The following is a 21,922-nucleotide window of genomic DNA, read 5'->3' as shown; positions in this document are numbered from 1 at the left end:
CTTGCGGCTATTTAGGGTTCACACACATAGTGTGGGAAACCTATTGTAATTGCTCGGATTTTTCTTTCTTTTTAGGGTTCACACACATAGTGTGGGAACCCTATTGTAATTGTTAGGATTTTTCTTTCTTCTTATTATTATTATTCTTTTGCCCATTTTTTGACCTAAAACGCATTGTGCAGCCTAGACCGTAAGGCCTAGAAACACCAAAATTGGCAAATTGATAATGTATGGTCCAAGGACCAGACTCAAGTACAGAGACCCACATTGGCCTGATGGTGGCGCTATAGCACACCCTTTTGTCGTTTGGTCCATATCTCCCAATCCGTAAGTCATAGAAACAAAATTCCACTTTTTATGGATTCCTTGGCAAAATTCAATAGGACTATTCATATACAACCATTAAGCTCCGCCTCCTTAGATTTTTTGCTAATTTGCATAATATGCAAAACCTATTTTTTTATACTAGTCCCTGGTTTTTTATCTGATCACCACAATCTTGGTGTCAAAATATTCACAAGAATCTCATTGTCAATGAATATCAACAAAACGGTGACATTGGTATACAGTCTGACTGTCACATGTCAATCAATAGCTCTGAGGCGTGGCCAAATTGACTTCAGCAGCTATATCTCAGCAATGCTTTGACCAATCTTCATGAAAATTTATCAGTTGTTAGGGCACATGACTCAGAGGTCACAGGTCAAAGCTGGCCACGATTGTCCAATAGGGGGCGCTATAACATGGGAAAAACTGTTTCTCAGAAACCATTAGTCACATCAAGCCAAGACTTTACAGGCATCATCAGGGGCCCAAGTGGTATCAAGGCACACAATGATGACCTCATCACTCAAAAAACATGGCCGCCATGAGCCAATTAATTTTAATTTTAATTAATTGGCCATTTGGCAGACTTACCATAGGTACATGCACATGAAACTGACATGGTATGTTCATGTACACACCCTCTAAGACATACTCATGTTAGAAGGGAATTGCACCACTAGGTGGCGCTATACTAGAAAATCCAGAATTTCTCCTACATATTTTCACTTATCAAGAAATGCTTGCACTCATATGATTGTATGCAGAATTCCTAGCAACTTTCTAATTACATGTGCTTTGCAAAAATGTACCACTTTTTCACTATTATCAAATATATATAACTTGTCATTTTCATACTAGTCCTAGCATTTTAACTCCATCACCTTTAAATCACAACTTGTAATACTCAGCAGACTCTGAAATGCTAAGATTAGCGAGAAAATCCTAAGGTTTTCACAAATTAATATTTTTCATATGCATCACAATGCTACCATCATAACACATCAAATTCACAGTTCAATAACTACGCCATAGTATGTCTGATTGTTAGGAAAATTGACATCCACATTCACATGACCATTGTGGTGCTGTGTGCCAAGTTTGAGCCAAATCCGTCTACAAACAGCTCTACAGTGAATATTTTCATTTTCCATACTGACCAGTGCAGGGAGGCATAGACAGCTGCTAAGACACGCACGTTCTCACACACGCTGCCCCCCTCCTCCACTCCCCCATCCTTCTAACACTACAACCCATGGGCTCTCCCTCCCCCTCTCTCTCTTTCACATGCACTCACACAAACAAAGGCCTCTCTGGCCTATAGGTTTCACATACACACTAATTCTAGCCATTACTTCCAATTACCCAGTGACTAATATACAGATATTTAGCTTCTTTTTTCCACACACCCTCACACAGGACTTCCTATATGCTTCATATATACATTTCTCTAGCCATTTCCAACACACTAACTGATATTTAGCTTCATTTTTCCATCCACACTCTCAACACATGCCCTCTATACATCCTGAAATGACATAAGAGAGGACAGAGATATGTAATTCACATTTCACACACAACCTCTATATAACTGCATGCTTTACTTATCATCAAAGACTTGTTAGGCCAAGTTTGAGCCAAATCCGTCCACAAACAGCTCTACAGTGAATATTTTCATTTTCCATACTGAGCTGTGCAGGGAGAAGACGAGAGCTGCTCAGCCCACACGCACGTGCCATTCTCGCACACGCTGCCCCCCTCCTCCACTCCCCCATCCTTCTAACATTTTACAACCCATGGGCTCTCCCTCCTCCCTCTCTCTCTTTCACATGCACTCACACAAACAAAGGCCTCTCTGGCCTATAGGTTTTACATACACACTAATTCTAGCCATTACTACCAATTACCCAGTGACTAATATACAGATATTTAGCTTCTTTTTTTCCACACACCCTCACACAGGACTTCCTATATGCTTCATATATACATTTCTCTAGCCATTTCCAACACACTAACTGATATTTAGCTTCACTTTTCCATCCACACTCTCAACTCATGCCCTCTATACATCCTGAAATGACATAAGAGAGGACAGAGATATGTAATTCACATTTCACACACAACCTCTATATAACTGCATGCTTTACTTATCATCAAAGTCTTGTTAGATACACATTCCTAGTGGCCTCCCTACTATGGGCACAACAGTGAGAACATGTCAGAGTAGGGATGAGAACATCATGAACAGGCAAAGATAAGAATATTTGTGTTATTTTATTGTATAGTAAGCCATCACTCTTTGGTTTGTTTGAGATTCACATGTGACAGATTTTGTCAGCTAAATGACAAGGGTTAAAGAGTGGGGTTTACATGTGGGGCATTAACAAGAGCTCTCCTGCTGCTATGTTCACAACTTCTGACAAATTCAGCCAAAGGTATATTTATTTGACTAGGCCCCTGGGTCAGTGTGTCAGTGCTTTTAACCTAATCTCAGCATTTGATTTAGTTGTATGGTCTGAATCATTTTGTTTAATGTCTTCCTCACTGTATGGCCTAGAAACAAAATTCTACTTCAGCTGTATTCCTTTGCTCAATCCAACCAAAAAAGCCTCAAGAAGCCCTTACTGCATACATGAAAAAACACACAAACACACACATACAAAGCTAATCACAGCATTTGATTAACTTCTATGATCTGAATCATTTTGCCATGACATTTTGTTTTGATCTTTTGGGCCTTTATTGCCCCAGTTGAATAATTTTTTGCAAATTACTTTATCTGTCCATTTTTTGGACTGAAGTAGCTTCATATCACTTGTTGGTCTAAAAGACCCTTTGGGCTTTTGTGGCTTTTTTTGTGTGAACCCGCCAATCGCCGCTTGCGGCTATATTTATTATTATTTTTCCCCCTGTAAAACGCATACTGCAGCCTAGACCGTAAGGCCCAGAAAGACCAAACTTGCCAGCAAGGTGCAGCAGGTGTGCAATGAGAGAAATAGAGACAGGGACCCACATTGGCCTGATGGTGGCGCTATAGCGCACCATTTTGCGTTTTGGTCCTTATCTCCCAAACCGTAGGGCCTAGAAACAAAATTCCACTTCTGATGGATTCCTTGGCTCAAGCCAAACAAAAAAGCCTCAAGAACCATTAAGCTCCGCCTACTTAGATTTTTTGCTAATTTGCATAATATGCAAAACCTACTTTTTTGTACTAGTCCCTGGTTTTTCATCGGATCACCACAACCTTGGTGTCAAAATATTCAGGAGAATCTCATTATCAAAGTTGCTTAAAAACATTTTGAGATTTGCATACAGTCTGGTTGTCACATGTCAATCAATAGCTCCGAGGCGTGGCCAAATTTACTTAAACAGCCATATCTCAGCAACGCTTTGACCGATCTTCATAAAATTTTAACCGTTGTTAGGGCACATGACTACGAGGTCATACGTCAAAGCTGGCCACGATTGTCCAATAGGGGGCGCTATAACATGGGAAAAACTGTATCTCAGAAACCATTAGTCACATCAAGCCAAAACTTTACAGGCATCATCAGGGGCCCAAGTGATATCAAGACACACAATGATGACATCATCACTCAAAAAACATGGCCGCCATGAGCCAATTAATTTTTATTTGAATTAATTGGCCATTTGACAGACTTACCATTGGCCAAACAACATCAAACCTCACCACTGTGCATATCTCAGGACTATGTGTCATGCTGTGCAGTTTTGAAACATTTGGCCACTAGGTGGCGCTATTTGTGAAAATCATGCATAACTCCTCCAAATTTTCACTTAGGAACATGCAACTTGTTTCTTTTTATTCCTTGCAGTAGACCTGACAACTTTGCAATTACAAGTCCTATTAAAAAATGCAGACTTTTGTCACATTCATCAATTGTTTGAAAATAGCTCTTTAAGAACTAGTCATAGGAATTTGATCCAATTATGGCAAAATTGCTATGAGCATAATCAGTAGACTCTGTAGGTAAAAAGTGATTAAAAAAATTTTGGATTTTTATTTTTCTGATTGGTCCATTTTCCCATTATATCATTGTGGCCATGCCATATATGACCTATATTGCTATAACTCATAAACCATGTATGCAATCAACTCCCAATTTAAAAGGCTTTTATATCCTGAAGTCCTTGTGAGGCATGCCAAGTTTGGTTCAAATTGGCCTGTCGGGGGCGCTACAGTACCCAAAAACCTAAGAAAACATAAAAACTCATGCTGCAATCTTGTTATGCAGAATACAGACAAGTAATTGGTCTTGTATGATCCAGATCAATAAGTTCTATAACATTGCAATTGCATCTTATAACAAAAAGTGCACTGCCTGACCAGAAATGAACCTTTTAATTCACCAAAATGTCATATTGCATTACTGAGATTAATGAGATATCAGTATGGTAGTACTTGGGCTCCATCTAGTGGCCATACATTGAAACGAACTGAAAACTATTGCTCACATGAAACACCACACAAAAACACACACAAAGCTGATCTCAGCATGTGATTTAGTTCTGTGATTTGAATCATTTTGCCAATACACATTATTTTGATCCTTTTGGGCCTTTAGTGCCCCAATTGAACATTTTTTTGCACATTGATTTATTTGTGCATTTTTTCCACTCAAACAGCTTCTTTTGGGTCTAAAGGACCTATTGGGTCTATTGCCTATTGAAGCCAAGTGGCCTATTCGTGTGTGAACCCGCCAATTGCCGCTTGCGGCTATATTTAATGTATTGAATTTGCTTAAAATCTTCAGTCCAATGATTAACAAAGATGTAAAGATGAGGTAAGCCAATGTAATTATTTTTGTACATTACTCTACAGGTATTGGATGAATGCAAGCCTTCACAGGCAAAAATATCACATTGCAGCCCATCAATTTCTATCTCAGCAGTGGCAAAACAGGTTCCAGAAGACAATGAAGAGGTACTTAATAAATCAGTTCAGTTGAAATTATTATAGTTATAGTTAACAGTACGAGTCCTTTAGTCAGTCAATGAACACTGAATTACAAACTTAGTTTTTCTGTATTTTCTTACAAACGGTATTGCTACCAAATATACATACATTTTACTGTATTATAGTGTTCTAAAATAAATGTAACGTTTTGTAGTGCTTTAGTGACTAAAGTCCAAGTATTTCCATTTTTAACTATTTATAGGTTTCGAGTGACATGGATTATTCTGACCACACCAACTATGATGTGGACTATGTACCTGATACAAATGATAGCTCCTCAGGAAGCAGCTTCTCCAGCAAACAATACAGCATTTCTCCAAATCCCTATCCCAAAAAGAAAACTATAAACTTTCTTAAATCCCAACCGGAAGAGGAAATTGCAATTGAATTCTATGAAAATGCATCATTCATAGCTCATGATGACGCCACATATGTGGCATCGATGCCAAATTCCAAAAACAGTTGGCGATATAACAAAAAGCTGTTTTGTTACTAATGTGAAAAGCCATACTCAAAAATTTCCAGACACTTTGTACACAGCAATGAATCAGAGGTGGCAATGAATTTTAGCATCCCAAAAAATCTCGAGAGAAGAGTGAGATTATGACTTAAAAAAAAACTATGAAACTATGAGAGATGGTTGCATGTAACCGCCCCAAAACCTTAAAACATCCACAAGATTTCACACATTGTTCACACTGTCATGGTCTGTATTCCAGGAAATCACTGTGGAGACATGTAAGAATCTGAATCAGAAACCAGAGCGAGATGGGCCAGTTGCTAAGACTGGGGGGAAAAAAAAGAAAAAAAAAGTTGTGACTCAGAGCGGGTTTTCATGCACCTTTGAAGTCAGTGAAGGTCTTTGGAAGATTGTGAGTGAAATGTCCCAGGATGAGATTATCAACTGTGAGACAAGATAAGTACATAACACTTTTTGGAGAGTAAATGTGCAATACTCTAAAATCAAGTCCAGGGAAAAATCTGTACACAAGACAAAAAATGAGATTGCGTGACAAAACAGTTGACTACTCTGTCATGCATGGAGGATGTAATTAAACCATCTAATTTTCCACATGTACTAGCAGCAGTAAGAGCTGTGGCAGGATATGATGAGCACAAAAATATATACAAAATAACCTTGTTGGCATTAAAGCTGAGCAACAGCTTTCTGCTTGTGTAGAATGCAGTGCACTAATTTCTGGGCAAGAGTAGGCAGCAAAGAGTGCACAGCTTTAGAAGGCTGCACGAAACCAGATAGAATGAGGTAGTTTCATCTTCAGCGCTGAATTCTCTGAAGGCCAAATTGAACAAGCCCCAAGGATGTGAAGAATTTGCACAAATTTTTAACTACTGAGCAGAGGAATGCCAAGAGTGCCTTGCTTGCAGAGCCCAATGCAGAAAAAATATGCAACTCTTCGCAAGCTGACATCAAGTCAGGTCATTCTGTTTAACAGAAGGAGAGAGGGGGAAGTTTCCAAGATGGCGCTTAAAAATTATATCTCACGATTGAAGACGCAGTTGCAGCAAGATATTGCCCTGGGTCTTGGTGAGCTTGAGAAGAAACTCTGTAACCATTTTGAAAGAGTTGAAATTCGTGGTAAGCGAGGTAGAAAAATCCCAGTTCTACCGACACCTGACATGGTCAGTTCCTTGGATGCTCTCATTAGAATGAGACAACAGTGTGGGGTACCTGCTGAGAATGATTTCCTTTTTGCACGGCCAAATGCTATGACAAGATCAGGGGTTGACTGCATTTGGGAACATGCCAATGCTAGTGGCACAAAAAATCCAGATGTCATTTCATCAACACAGTTGCATAAGCAAGCTGCCACATTGTCAACTTTTTTAAACTTGAAAGAGCAAGACATGGATCAACTGGCAAGCTTCGAGTCCATCCAGACTTCTATCGTCTTCCAGAAAGCACGTTGCAGTTAGCAAAAATGAGTATGCTTCTCCTTGCCATGGAGAAAGGGAAGCTGAAGGTGGTTCATGGGCTAAATCTGGATTATAGAATGATTGACTCCCATGAGTAAGTGATATAAATTAACCAGATCAGTCCTGTTTTTTGTATACTTAGCTATACATTATACATGAATTATGTATCCTTAGCTTACACATTATCATGTTTATGTAATCTACTAAATTGTCATCTTGCTAGATGAAGTGTTCAGTGTGTTTAGTAGAGCTGGGCGATATGGCCCTCCAAAAAAATCTTCGATTAATTTTTTAAAAATCCGATTTTCGATTTTAATTAATCGAATTTAATTTATAATTCGATTTATTTTCCTCTACTAAAAAACTACAGATGATAAAGGAATGGTTAAAAAAAGTTATTTTTCACTTAAATTTCCCCTTTGGGGTTAAAGTGCAACAAGAAACATGCAAAAAACAATTGTAAACAAGTGAGAACATTGAGTAACTTTTAGAAGGCTTTCTCCAACATAGTTTAAGCACTGACACAATGCAACCTCAAACTTAAAATAAAGAAATAAAACACACCCTCAAAAAATAAATAGATATAAATAATTTGGTGCCCTTTTTAATAAAATGGAAAACAACAATTGTTGCATGTTGCATACTGACGCTCACGCTGTCTACATTCTGATTAAGAACAGGGCTGCCCTCACGTTAGCCTAAATTCCAGCACTTTTCAAACCGGAAACACAATGTAACATTAACATTCGTCAGGTAAATGTTCCTTCCCCTGTTTTTGAGGGGTGATTCTTTATACTACCACAGTTTATACTTTATACTACCATAGTTGCCAGGTTCGTGTTTACACGCCAAATTGGGCTTGTTTGAAAATCCAGCCGCGGGTAAAAATTCTGGGGTGGCAGGGTGCGGTTTTTTGGGCTACTTTTGAGTTGGGAGTTACAAGTCAACACTAAGAATCAATCGCGATATAATACTTAATTTGTCTCCATTTTACACCCCCCACCCCGTCGACAACTTTGGTCTTTGGGCTAGTTTAGGCTTCTGAAGGGCGGGTTTTACCCTGATTTTGTGCGGGATATTTTTGTAGGACCTGGCAACCTGCCTCCACCGAGGTGTGCGGAGCCACGCGCTACGGTCACTCGCGAAAGTATAATCCATTGAAGCGGGTTCGGTAACCGAGGCAGAAACTGCTTAATCCAAAATATCCCACGGAGGGAAACTTTATTCACAACGCAACTGAACAAAACTGAACTCTTCGCTCTCTCCCTCTATCGGTTTCAAACACACCTTACAGCGAGGACTTGTTTGGTCTACGTCTGACGCCGCAAAACCGAACCAACTCCAGATCACGGAGCTAGTTGCTCTTTTCTTGGGCACAAGCTCCGCCGTCATGTTTATGTGTGTTTGTGTGTGTGTATGTGTGTGTGTGTGTGTTGAGGGTGGATGGGTGGGAGGTGCTAAACTCACTGAACTACGGGAGCCCACAGTGCAGCGTCGGTGGTGAAAATTCAAACTCAGAAAATCAATTTTCTTAAAAACACATCGTCCTTAACTGTAAATTCGAATTAATAGATAATATCGATTAATCGCCCAGCTCTAGTGTCTAGTGATGTTGAACAAGATGAATAGCCAACTTGTACAAGTCAGAAACCTTCAGGTAAGAATTGTAAGGTTGTAATGGTTGCATTTTGATTTGAACATGGGGTAAAAGCACATAATTGTAACTTGTTAACTCTTACTGTTAAAATAGACCACAGTAAGCTGAGTTTTGGCCTTTATATGTATGTACCGTATTTTCTGGACTATAGAGCACACCTCAATATAAGCCGCACCTACAAAGTAAAAAAAAAAAAGCTAAAAAAGTCCTTCGACGTTCTTAGCGCTAAGTACTTCGTAACCTTATTCTTACGTATGAGGTTAAGAAGTACTTAGCGCTAAGAACGTTTTGGGAAACTCACCCCTGGACGGTAGTTCGTAACTTGCATCAGTTGATGCAATGTGCAGCACTTCTTGTAAGCCTTTATCTTTGACCACAGAGAGCGAACAACTGCAAATAATGTGACGCGTCATGTATAAACGCGTGCCGAGTCGCGTGCTACGGCCACTCGTGAAAGTTTAATCCAGTCTTAATGATCCAATGAAGGTAATTTAAAAACCAGGACATATTCTCACTTAAAAAAAAACCCGGGACAGGATGTGAAATACGGACATGTCCCGGGAAATAGAGTTTGGTCACTCTATCGTACTAGGAATACATTTAGCAGCTAAGTTATCATTACTGACCTGCGCGTTAGTAATGCGCGAACTCGTGCACTGAGAAACATTCCACGGTGCAAAAGTCTCATGCTTTAAATGCATTAAAATTCATTTATTTTTTTTTGTGTGTTAATTTTCCTGTAATTAATTAATTAAAAATTAACGCGTTAAAGTCCCACCACTAGTTGGAATACATGTTGCTAGCTAGGTGTTAACAATTATTTTTTGCTTCAACATTATTTTGATAGTTTCATAATTTTATTTGTTACAACGTCTTGATTTTCTCCTTTAAAAATAGGTTAAACTTAGCTTGCTAACCTGACAATGTGCATTGTCTTTTTGTTAACTTAGCTAGCTCGGTGCTGATCTAAACCTCATTCCCCGACCATTACAGTTTTGTCCCTCTAACTTGTCAAATATCTCATCTTTCAGCTAATAAACAGTCTGTGTCGAGGTAGAAACTGCTACTAAGCGAGATAAATAGCATTGAAAGCTTTGCTTTCATCAGTTTATTTCAGTATAGTGTAAATGAACATGAACCCGGTGTTTATCAGCTCTCACTTCCACCATTCTAAGGAACTGCTCTGCTACATAATCCTACACTGCACCGGGAGAGAGAAACGTTAAGACACCTTCCTTAGCTGCTAATGTGTGTTGAATTACCAAAACTTACTCATTGTATCTGACATTTTGATTTATTTATTTTGTGACATTTAGTGGATAACAATCAGTTTGCTGTAGGAGTAATGTTACTGCATAAACGTTAGTGTTTGCTAGCATGTGTGTGTTGGTGTGCCAGCTAGCTGCATTTAGTGAAGCTAATCACTTTTTTTTTTTTTTTGCTAGCCGTGAGTACCAAATACGGAAGACTTTGAAACGGCACATTTTTAATGTGATATTGTGTTTTCTGAGCTCCGTCGCTTTAACTCGTTTACAGGTTCGTTTTTGGACCACTTGACAAAAAAATGTCTTTCAATAACTAATTACTTTTCTTTTCCTCTGCAAGGAAGAATTCCCACAGGATTCCCAGCCCAGAAAGGAGGAATTTAATTGTTTTTATTTCTAAAGCTTTTTGTGCTTTTATACAGTTCCACATTTAATATTGCACTTTGTATTAAAATGTTCAAATGTTTTAAATGTTTTAAAATATTCAAAGCAACGCAATCATAATACAGTAATTTTAAGCTGTAAAGCTCTTACAGTAGTTTTATAATGGCTGTAATAGAAAATACAGCACCCTATTACTGATAAAAATTACAGTATTTTGTAAGTACTGTGACTAAATGTACAGTATGCATACTGTAAAATCGATTGCAGCAATTTACTAGCTAATTGCTGCCAGCAAGTTACAATACATTTCACAGTGATCTTTTTACAGTGTTGTAGGGGTAGTGTATGGGATGATGTAAGGGTGACTGCTACATAGAGAATTATGTGATGAAAAGGATGATTTTTGAATTTACTTTTTTTTAAGTGTATTTTTGTCCATTGTGGCAGTTTATTCTTATGGAAAACAGTTTTCATCTTATTTATAGACTCCTCAGAAAGGCTTGTACCCATTTTGTAGGTTTATTTCAGATGTCCTGAATTTTCACGTGTGTGTGCGCGTGCGTGCGGTGTCATGTATGTGCGCGCGATGTCGTGTGTGCAATATTGTGTCGTGTGTGCGCGCGCGCAATGTCGTGTGTGTGTGTGTGTGTGTGTGGAGCCAAGGTTATAATCGTTAACGAAAACGAACGAAAAAACGAAAACTAATATAGAAAAAACATTTTCGTTAACTGAAATAAATAATAACGGTAATTAAAAGAAAAAAACGATAACTAACTATAACTATATTACATGTTTAGAAAACTAACTAAAATGTACTGAAATTATAGATAGGATACCCTTCGTTTTCGTGTTTGTCAGTTTATTTATAAGTCTTGTGAACTGAGATCGATTTTTTTCACTAGAAGTTTTATATTAGCTGACAGAAGCGTACGACACCTCATGGTCCGTCACGTCTTTTGTTTAGAGCTCCTGCTCGCTATGCTAGCCTGCACAATTATGACAACAAAAGTTGGGATAAAACGGCGAGTCCTGTATGGGATTTTTTTTATATGACTACGAGAAAGACTACATGTCTTGTAGTGGAAACAGGTGATAAAATATATGGAGTAGTACTCAAGAGGAAAAACCCCACGAATCTCAAAGTTCACACAAGAGGGCTAACTGTCAGTACCTTGACAAGCTAGACTCTTAAGTAGCTCCGCCGAAAGAGAAGCACCATCCCGGCTAGGTAGCACCGGGAAGGAGAACCGTAATGGCCTGTTTTCACCAGTGATTAAACAGCTGCTGGTTAGTTAATGCAGAAAAACCGCAAGCGGGTGGATGCACTAGTTAATGTGTTGAGACTGGATGTCAACACGACTGTGTTACTCGATTGCCTTCAAAAAGTTTGGCTTTTCACGCGAACCAAAATAGGGTTACGCTCCTATGTTTGTGTCCGTCTTAGTCTGGCAATTTTCAGCAGCAATATTACACATTTTGCACTTAAGGCTTCTATCTTGTGGACTGTTAGTTGTTCAACAGTAATTGAATGCATTTTTTAAAATGGTATCTTTTGATGAGTTTTTATTACACAATATTTACTTTGGACTTTTTGAATCCTGCACCTGACAAATAACCCAAAGTATATAAAAAAAACTAAAACTAATACTAGAACTAATGAAAACTAAACTAAAACTAAGCTTTAAAAAAATTATTAAAACTAATAAAAACTAACATGCTCTAAAACATGCTCTAAAAACCAATTAAAACTAACTGAATTAGAAAAAAAGTGAAACAATGAAATAAAAACTAAACTATAATGAAAAATCCAAAACTATTATAACCTTGGTGTGTGCGCAATGTCGTGTTGTGTGTGTGCAATGTCGTGTTGTTTGTGTGTGTGCGTAATGTTGTGTGTGTGTGTGTGTGTGTGTGTGTGTGTGTAGCGTCTGACTCTCTTACTTTGGCCTTCTGGAAGAAGTGGCGGAAGCACCCGCGCGGGTCCTGCTGCATGCTGCGCGCCATCTCCAGGATGAACTGCATAACAACCACCTGGTGTGCCACCTGCTCCATTAGAGCCTCTTTCTGAGAGGGAAGGAAAGAGAGAGGACGAAGGAAATATAGCGGCAGCGGCTAAGACAACTGGACAGTGTAGTCAGGAGAACTGGCCTGCATGCTGGCCACATGCTGGCCCTTGGAGCTGTGTAGCTTCTGGCCCCGCCCTTACAGCTGTGTAGCTTCTGGCTCCGCCCTTACAGCTGTGCTGCCATAGCTTGATCTGCCAGAGTCCATCATCGAACACTATAGTCACTATAGACTCAAACAGTCCGTGTTTAGCAAGAAATATATGGGCTTCAGCTCTTTGAGTTAATATTTGATTAAGTGCTGAGCGAGCTGCCTCTAATTATTTTGCTAAATGTTTGTTGGGTGTGCGCTTAAATTGAGTTTCCATATCTGTCAAAACCTCTTCTACTTCTAATAGTCTCTTTAAGGCCAAATTTTTCTGTGCAGAGGTAGAAGATATAATGATGAGGGGATGAAAAAATGTGTAATCCCTATCAAGGGGGTGAAGTACTCTCCACACATCATACATATCCAAATCTTTTAGAAATTCAAGCAGGCTATTACTTTTTGAAGTAGGTAGGATGAGGAGAGGACACGTCCAACTCGGAGTTGAGCACACAATTTAAATCACCACCAATGAGCATATATGGTGAGGAGAATGATGCCAAATCAGCAAGGAGTTCTGGGAGAAAAGCCGCTTCATAATTATTTGGAGCGTAGACGCATCCTAGAACAATAAGTTCACCATATAGATAGCCAGACAAGAGCACATACTGTCCCTCTGTCAGATATGCTCTTTTCCAAAGTGAAAGGTAATGAGCGGTGTATGAGCACAGCAAACCCCCTACTTTTGGAATTATATGAGTGGAATTCCTGACCCACCCAACTCCATCATTTTAAATGTTCTAGCTCGGAGAGGTGGGTTTCCTGGATAAAGGCTACTTGACATTTTTCTTTTTTTTTTAAAAAGGAGAGTACTTTCTGACGTTTAACAACATTGTTGATGCCTTTGACATTGAGTGTGATTATTTTAACATCACTCATAACTTAATATTATTTGAAAATGCAACAACATGACAAAGGAATATATATAGTATAAGACAGGGATGTCAAAGTCAAATACACCGAGGGCCAAAAAACCAAATTTGCTACAAGCCGAGGGCCGGACTGGTTCAATGTTTATTAAAACATACTGAAATGATTGCACATAGCCTATTGAACCAAGGCTGAACACAGTGTATATTATTTAATGCTTAAATGAATAAAGCAATATTTTCTTATGGATCTGTCAGTAATTTCAAGTGAAAACATTTTTCAACAAGCAAACAGATAAAAACAAACTTCCTTCAAAGAAAAAAGGAAAAATCTTCATTTTCTGAGACACGGTTCTCAGCCTCACTCAGTCTCTTACTGTATCTTCTATGCGGCTTGTTAGCGTGTTCAAACTGACCTGAAATTCAGTGAAATATGCTCCAGACATGATGTTATATCGGAATATCTTCTAAAGTAGTGGTTTGATAGGTGAAAAAGGTATATAACTGTAAGACGGGAGGTCGATTAAATAGCGACCGCTCACTCAGAAAGCATCACGTGACCCCCTGAACTTGGACATGTCTAATAATCTTGTATCTCTTTCTGCTGAGGTAATCCCACTCCTGATGTCCTGTTGTTACTGAATCCCAAACTGTCTCAACTGCTCTGGCTGAGGGGGAGGAGGAGAGAGGATAGACTCACGTTCTCAGCGTAGAGGCGGAAGCACCATAGGATGAGGTAGTTGGCTGTTTCTTCCCGGATGATGTGGGGGTTCTGGGCAAGAAAGCGCTGACTGTCGTCCCACCTGTGCAGTAGACCTACCATGAAGATGCAGAGAACAGAGCCGCATGTCATGTACATTTAGGGTTGTATGTTCTGTGAGTGAATTGCATGCATGTACACACACATACACACACAGAAAACCTTAAACGAAGGCTCATCAGAGGACTTTCATTAGCTCTTACAGCTAAACCTGAGACGACCCTGATTAATCAAATGCTCACCGAAATGTTTCAGGTGTTGCTCATGCATCTGCACAAATGGTAAACTCTTATCAGAATCCGCTTCGCTCACCCGGGAACCACTTATGATGCTCTGGAAAGCAAAAACAAACTTCAGAACCCCAAAAACTCCAGTGTCAAGTCAAATTTATTTGTATAGCGCTTTTCACAACACAGGTCACAAAGCAGCTTTACAATCTTTACAAGATTTACAAGATTAACAATCTTATGGGTCCAGATCCCTAATGAGCAAGCCAAAGGCAACAGTGTCAAGGAAAAACTCCCCATGATGGTGGGGATTAGGAAGAAACCTCGGGAGGACCAAGACTCAAAAGAGAACCCATCCTCCATTGGGCACAGTGTGACAGCACAGCACACCACTCTGAGGACTACAGGCCTTTTATCTGATTTATCATGAATCAATTACAAGAATTTTGCACAGAAGTGCTAGTAGCTAGTAGCACACGGCCTGTTTAAACATGAACATGCACAAGTCCACTATTATAGTAAGAAATATTGAAAAAACATTCATTTAGTCATCACTGTCTTTTATTTTCATAGTCTCCTTCATCAAAGGAATCAAACCCCTCAGGGATACGAGCTCCCTTATCTACATCACGACTAGCGTTAGCTAGCTAGCAAGTAGCAGGCGTGTGTAAATGTGAACCTAGCTATATACGTACAGTATTAGAGTGATAATGTAAAATAACATTTAACATTTAGCTATCGATCTTTTATTTTCATAATCTTCAAAGGACTCAACTCAGTATTTAAGCTACCTTAATCACTACACTACCTTCATCACTACAAGCATTACCTAGCAAAAACATTTCAGCTAGCCAGATGTCGATTGAGGACACAAAGGTTTCTGCTTTATCTGTGAGGGGTAAATACTTAGTGATGTCATGATTATGTATTGGTCATATTCTAATAAATTACTAATAAAATAACTAATAAAAAAACTCTTAATTTGTTCCTTACTATGGACACAATTTAAAGGGTCAGACTACAGATTCAGGAAATGTGCTACCACGTAGCTACGTAGAGATGTCTTGGGGTAGAGAATTTAATAAAAATATCAATGCTGGCATGTTGGCGGGTCAGCAGATGTCTGAGGGTTAAGGTCTTAACTCATTTTAATGGTGAAGATGATGTGTCCAGGACGAGACTCCAGTAGCCTACCCTGTCGAAGCCGACGCCACCCGTCTCTGTGGCGAGCTCAAGTCCGCCGCATGTGTCAGGCCCGGCACCCAGCAGGCTCTCCTTCAGCCTCCACTCCTGCTCAGCTTGGGAGAGGTGGGTGGAGGAGGCGTGGGCGCGGGCGTGGGCCTGCTCCGCCGACTCACAGCCATGCAGCTCCAGGCCGCCCAGTCGGTCCTGCGCCTCCACCAGCTGCCAGTGGGTCACAATGGAGGCCTTCACACACCGCTGCTGACTCTCACACAGAGACTCCACGCTCTCCACACTGGCCTGCATCCACAGACGCAGAGAGAGAGAGAGAGAGAGAGAGAGAGAGAGAGAGAGAGAGACTGACTATATGCCACTATTATGATTATATGAATGATATAAGTATGAATGATTCAATTAAAAAACCGCAAGGAGTGAAAGCGTGAAGAAAATGAATATCAAAGAGCAGAAGCCATTGGCACATGAGCTATGATGCGTCTAAAAGGGTTTTACTCAAAGAACTAAAGTCTGCTGACTTATGTGGGGCCACAACCATTTAACTATGATACATATAAAAGTGCATGCGCATCTGTCCTACCAGGTGTACTGTGCTTGCTCATTAAACAATCACGTCATTCTTCAGAGCACGCAGGTAGCACAATTTACAGATATACATGTCGAAAAACACATTTGTGCTACCATGTCAAAATGCTCAACCACAGTGGGTATATACAAAAGATAAAAGAGAATCTTCATTGTCATTATACATTGTATAATGAAATTTTGTTGACCACTTCCCAGGCAGCATTAACAATAAACAGTATGGTATATAGCAGCAAAACAATAAATAATAGTAGGGTATGGTAGATTGCAGCAATAAACAATACGGTAGACCTGAATGATACAGTAAACAATAGGGTGTACATGAATAATTGGTAGATAAAACCACAATAAGCTGGATAACATATATTACATTAGCAGCATAAAAATGGGTTAGAAACTGAAGTTTGATTTGTAGTCCTGAGGTAGATACTGATATAAATAAATAAATACAGTTGTGGATATTAGGATAAAGTGTAAAGGGTCAGATCTGTTAAGATGGAGGTTGTGGGGTCAGAGTCAGTGAGGTGTAATCGATGCAATAGCCCTGGGGAAGAAACTGTTCCTGGGTATATTTGTCCTTTTATTTGTCCTTATTTGTCTGTTGGATTTTTCATTATAGTTTAGTTTTTATTTAATTGTGACTTTTTTTAATTCAGTTTTTTAAATCAATTTTTAGAGCATGTTTGCTTGTATGTTTTATTAGTTACATTTTTTTTTAAAAGCTTAGTTTTAGTTTAGTTTTCGTTAGTTCTAATATTAGTTTTACTTTTTTCATACATTGGGTTATTTGTCAGGTGCAGGATTCAAAAAGGTCAGAGAAAATATTGTGTCATAAAAACTCATAAAAATATACCATTTTTAAAAATTACTAGTAACAGTCACTAACAGAATAGCAGCCTTAGGTGCAAAATGTGTAATACCGCTGCTGAAAATTGCCAGACTAAGGGCGTACTCACACTAGGCTCTGTGATCCGGGCCCGGGCACGGTTCCCTGCTGAAGCACGGTTCGTTTGGCTAGTGTGAGTGCTCCAACCGTGCCCGGGCCCGGATCACTTAACCGTGCTCGGGCCCGCTTGAAGAGGTGGGCCAGGGCACGATTCATGTGGACTCAGGCACGGTTCGCTTCTAGTGTGAGTGCTATCCGTGCCCGGGCCCGCTTGGTGCCTCGTCTGATTGGTTCATTTAGCTGGAACTCAAACATGACGTCAGTGATGCGACGCTCACGTTTTAAACAGTCATAGCGGCAAAGCGATTAGCAGACAATCGTTGTGTTAAATTATCGATAAATCTGTGCTTGCACCGTGTTTCTGCACTCCCAAAACGACTCCAAAAATACAATAAAAAGAGAATCGTGAACTCCATCGTGTTGTGCGAGCGTGCTTTTTTCCAAATAAAGTCACGTTGTGATGACGTAAGCGTGCTCGGGCCGGGTTGATGAAGGCAGTGTGAGTGCAGGCCAGAGGGGGAGTGGGGAGGGGGGATAACCGGGCCCCAGCACGGAACGAGCAAACCGTGCCTAGTGTGAGTACGTGTAAGTATACTTATTTAGTGTAAGTATAGTATAAGTATAGTGTAAGTATACTTATTTAGTGTAAGTATACTTATTTTCCACCATTATTTGCAAATTAATTCTTTAAAAGTCAGACAAAATTATTTTCTCAATTTTTTTTCACATTTTGTCTCTCATAGTTGAGGTCTACCTATGATGTCAATTACAGGCCTCTCTCATCTTTTTAAGTGGGAGAACTTGCACAATTGGTGACTGACTAAATACTTATTTTCCCCACTGTAAACTTTTTGAAGGCAATTGAGTCACACAGTCGTGTTGACATCCAGTGTCAACACATTAACCAGTGCATCCTCCCGCTTGTGGTTTCCCTGCGTATTAACTAACCAGCAGCTATTTGATCATCTGACAACTCTGGAGAAATACTCCACATATTTTATCACCCGTTTCCACTTCAAGAAACATAGTATTTCTCAGTCATATTTTTTAAAATCCCATACAGGACTCTTGGCTTTTACTCCCAACTTTTGAGATGCCGAATGTTTCTGCCAGCTAATGTAAAACTTCTAGTGAAAAAAATCTATTTCATATCAGTCCACAAGACTTATAAATTGACAAACACGAAAATGAAGGGTATCCTATCTATAATTTCAGAATGTTTTAGTTACTTTTCTAAACATGTTATAGAGTTACTTAGTTATCGTTTATTCTTTTAATTACCGTAATTATTTATTTCAGTTAACGAAAAAATTTTTCAATATCAGTTTTCGTTTTTCATTCCTTTTTGTTAACAATTATAACCTTGATGTGCACACACAGTAAAATCTGGTAGGGAGGTGCGCATGCACAATACACCCTGGTAGGACAGATGCGCATGCACAGTACACCTGGTAGGTTTTGCGGGTAGGACAGATTTTCAGAACACAGGTGTTTCTGTCAATTCAGTTCCCCCTGTTCCACCAATACTGTGCATGCACGAAATCATTACACATTAATCTGCTGCTGTGATATTGCCTTCACTCGACGTATAGACGTAATAACATTTGGGTTTTGTTTCTCTAGCCAAATTTAACTTTGCATGTAACACTGCTTGCGATTAACTGTACTGTAAAGCTTAGAAGGTATTTTAGCTCCATCTATTTTCTAGCTCACTTCTAGCTAGATTTAATGCATCAGATCTCATTTTAATTGAGTTGCCTTTGAATGATTTATGTAAATATGTCGTTCCTTAGTTCCTTAGTGTGTTCTAAAGTGTTGTTCACACTTTAAAGGTTGTTTTTTACAGACTGACTGGTTGGTTGGTTGGGTGCTGTATCCAGGATGTCCTACAGCCTAAAAGGACTTGTGTTTCAGACACAAACAAAATGTATTACATGACACGTTATCCCATTTGGCCTCACATAATATTTATATCACTTGAGCAGGTGCCATTTTTTTACTGTTATTATTTCTCAGGGTAAGTTACATCCAATGCACAGTGCTTTTACACTGAGAACACAGGGGGAACAGATTTAACCAGGGCCCTGTGAAAAATGGTCCCCCCCCTCCCCCTTGTAAATGACAGTACATGTATACGTAAAGCACTAAAATGAAGGTGGGGTGTATTTTACTCTTATCCTAGTAAATAACAAGTTCCATCCAATTCACAGTGCTGTTGTTGTCAGGAATCACCAGCCTACAAACATTGAACATATGTCACTGGCATTCCTAAATAAATAATTTTCTTGTTTCCACTGTTGTAGAGTGTTGTTTAACTTTGCGTTACTGACTCAATGTAGCACATTTGCGTTACAGATTCAGTGTAATACTTTAAATATTCCTAAACTGCAATACTCAGGGTTGGAACCATTTTTCTTACGTCCCTGGTTAAATCTGTTTCCCGTGTTCTCAGTATAAAAGCACTGTGCATTGTGCATACCTGTATATAGAGTCTGTCAGAAAATACATAAAAGGATGCACTGCTGTCAAGACTGTCGATACATGGGTTTTCTAACAGACAAACAGGGACAGCATTCACATACAACATGTGTGGGACTTAATGCGGTAGGATTACCAATGAGTTAATAACCAAAGAACACACAGTATTAGTTTAAAACAAGCACCATGACTAACTGTGATGACCTTCCACAGTGAAACTATGATACTACATGTCAAAAAATAGCGTATGATGATAGGCTATTTAATAACACAGTTGAGACCGCTGGTAGTTCATGTAATCTGGTAAATGTTGTACACAGACACGCCAATAACAAACGGCACTGTTGCTAGACTCAAGCCACGTAGTTAGCGGTGCACCCCGCCGTTCTAATAATACCCACAGCGACCTGCTTGTCAGCTGAAGGGACGTTATTTCGCATTCAATAATAGTTAAAAAGCCAGTGATGTAAATGAAATAAGGTAAATGACAAACAATCGGAGTTTTACTATAACTAAGAGGCATGCTGTTAACCGTGTTTGCGTGGATCAGTTGCACTGCGCGGTTATTCGATGCGTCTGCCAGTTATGTTCGTCATCGCTCTTATTATTAACCGCAACACACTGATCGACTCAGAAATTATGGTCTTTGTAAAAACCAGCTGCCCTTTTACAAAGCTGCGACATGCTTTTCTTGCGGACCATTTAGACACATTAAAAATCACTTCTAAAGTAAGAAATGCGAAGCAACACTGCTCGGTGTTAGTAAAACGTAAACATTTTGCTAGCTGCTGAACAGCGAGAACTTATTTTACAGTCAAGGAAATTAAATACGTAGCTATGCTATCCAACACATTTACACTAGGTCTGTCACCCGACTCAGTTGGGTGGGTTATGGAGCCTTACGCTAGCCAGCTAGCTGCCTCGCTGGCGCAGGTACACTTGAACTGTGCGTTGTTCTTATCCACATAAATCACGTTCGCCCTTACTAAACAAGCGGGAGAGTTGATGAGTAGATCAACGCGGTACCTGCGGACGTTCTGACCGACTTGGGCTGGTGCGGCTCTGCTCGGGGGACCGGACACTCCCGAACCAGTCCATCGCACTGCTTCAGCTCCCAAGCCCGAGTGTTCACTCCTTGTGGTCTTCGTACTGCTGTGTGCATATGAAAACGGTTACCGCGGACAGAGAGCAAAGGCCTTCATCTTCAACTCACAAACAGCAGTACTGCTTCATCATCACCTCACAAACACAAGTACTGCTTCATCATCACCTCACAAACACAAGTACTGCTTCATCTTGACCTCACAAACACAAGTACTGCTTCATCTTGACCTCACAAACACAAGTACTGCTTCATCTTGACCTCACAAACACAAGTACTGCTTCATCTTGACCTCACAAACACAAGTACTGCTTCATCTTCACCTCACAAACACAAGTACTGCTTCATCTTCACCTCACAAACACAAGTACTGCTTCATCTTCACCTCACAAACACAAGTACTGCTTCATCTTCACCTCACAAACACAAGTACTGCTTCATCTTCACCTCACAAACACAAGTACTGCTTCATCTTCACCTCACAAACACAAGTACTGCTTCATCTTCACCTCACAAACACAAGTACTGCTTCATCTTCACCTCACAAACACAAGTACTGCTTCATCTTGACCTCACAAACAGCAGTACTGCTTCATCTTGACCTCACAAACAGCAGTACTGCTTCATCTTGACCTCACAAACACCAGTACTGCTTCATCTTGACCTCACAAACACCAGTACTGCTTCATCTTGACCTCACAAACACCAGTACTGCTTCATCTTCACCTCACAAACACAAGTACTGCTTCATCATCACCTCACAAACGCAAGTACTGCTTCATCTTCACCTCACAAACGCAAGTACTGCTTCATCTTCACCTCACAAACACCAGTACTGCTTCATCTTCACCTCACAAACACAAGTACTACTTCATCTTCACCTCACAAACAGCAGTACTGCTTCAGCACCTCACAAACACAAGTACTGCTTCATCTTCACCTCACAAACACAAGTACTACTTCATCTTCACCTCACAAACAGCAGTACTGCTTCAGCACCTCACAAA

At 39.8% G+C, this 21,922-nt stretch overlaps 1 protein-coding gene across 2 annotated transcripts in view; it reads right to left on the bottom strand.

The window, feature by feature from the left end:
* cdc37l1 (cell division cycle 37-like 1) overlaps window positions 1-21,922 on the bottom strand; it is a 52,334-nt gene that overhangs the window by 29,997 nt on the left and 415 nt on the right. The window contains exons 2-6 of one of the 2 annotated variants that reach the window (XM_077019096.1): window positions 20,840-20,965; window positions 15,802-16,089; window positions 14,623-14,713; window positions 14,321-14,436; window positions 12,485-12,607 (exon numbers count right to left, since the gene is read on the bottom strand). In XM_077019096.1, coding sequence (XP_076875211.1) covers window positions 12,485-12,607; window positions 14,321-14,436; window positions 14,623-14,713; window positions 15,802-16,089; window positions 20,840-20,911 — 690 coding nt within the window. In that variant the 5' untranslated portion in view covers window positions 20,912-20,965. The remainder of the gene's footprint in view (window positions 1-12,484; window positions 12,608-14,320; window positions 14,437-14,622; window positions 14,714-15,801; window positions 16,090-20,839; window positions 20,966-21,922) is intronic. The other variant, XM_077019097.1, reaches the window with a different exon arrangement.

Source organism: Brachyhypopomus gauderio, chromosome 10 (genome assembly GCF_052324685.1).
Source record: "Brachyhypopomus gauderio isolate BG-103 chromosome 10, BGAUD_0.2, whole genome shotgun sequence".
NCBI classification, from domain to species: Eukaryota; Metazoa; Chordata; class Actinopteri; order Gymnotiformes; family Hypopomidae; genus Brachyhypopomus; species Brachyhypopomus gauderio.
Note: the sequence above shows the minus strand (reverse complement) of the source record. Positions and strands in the feature narration are given on the sequence as shown.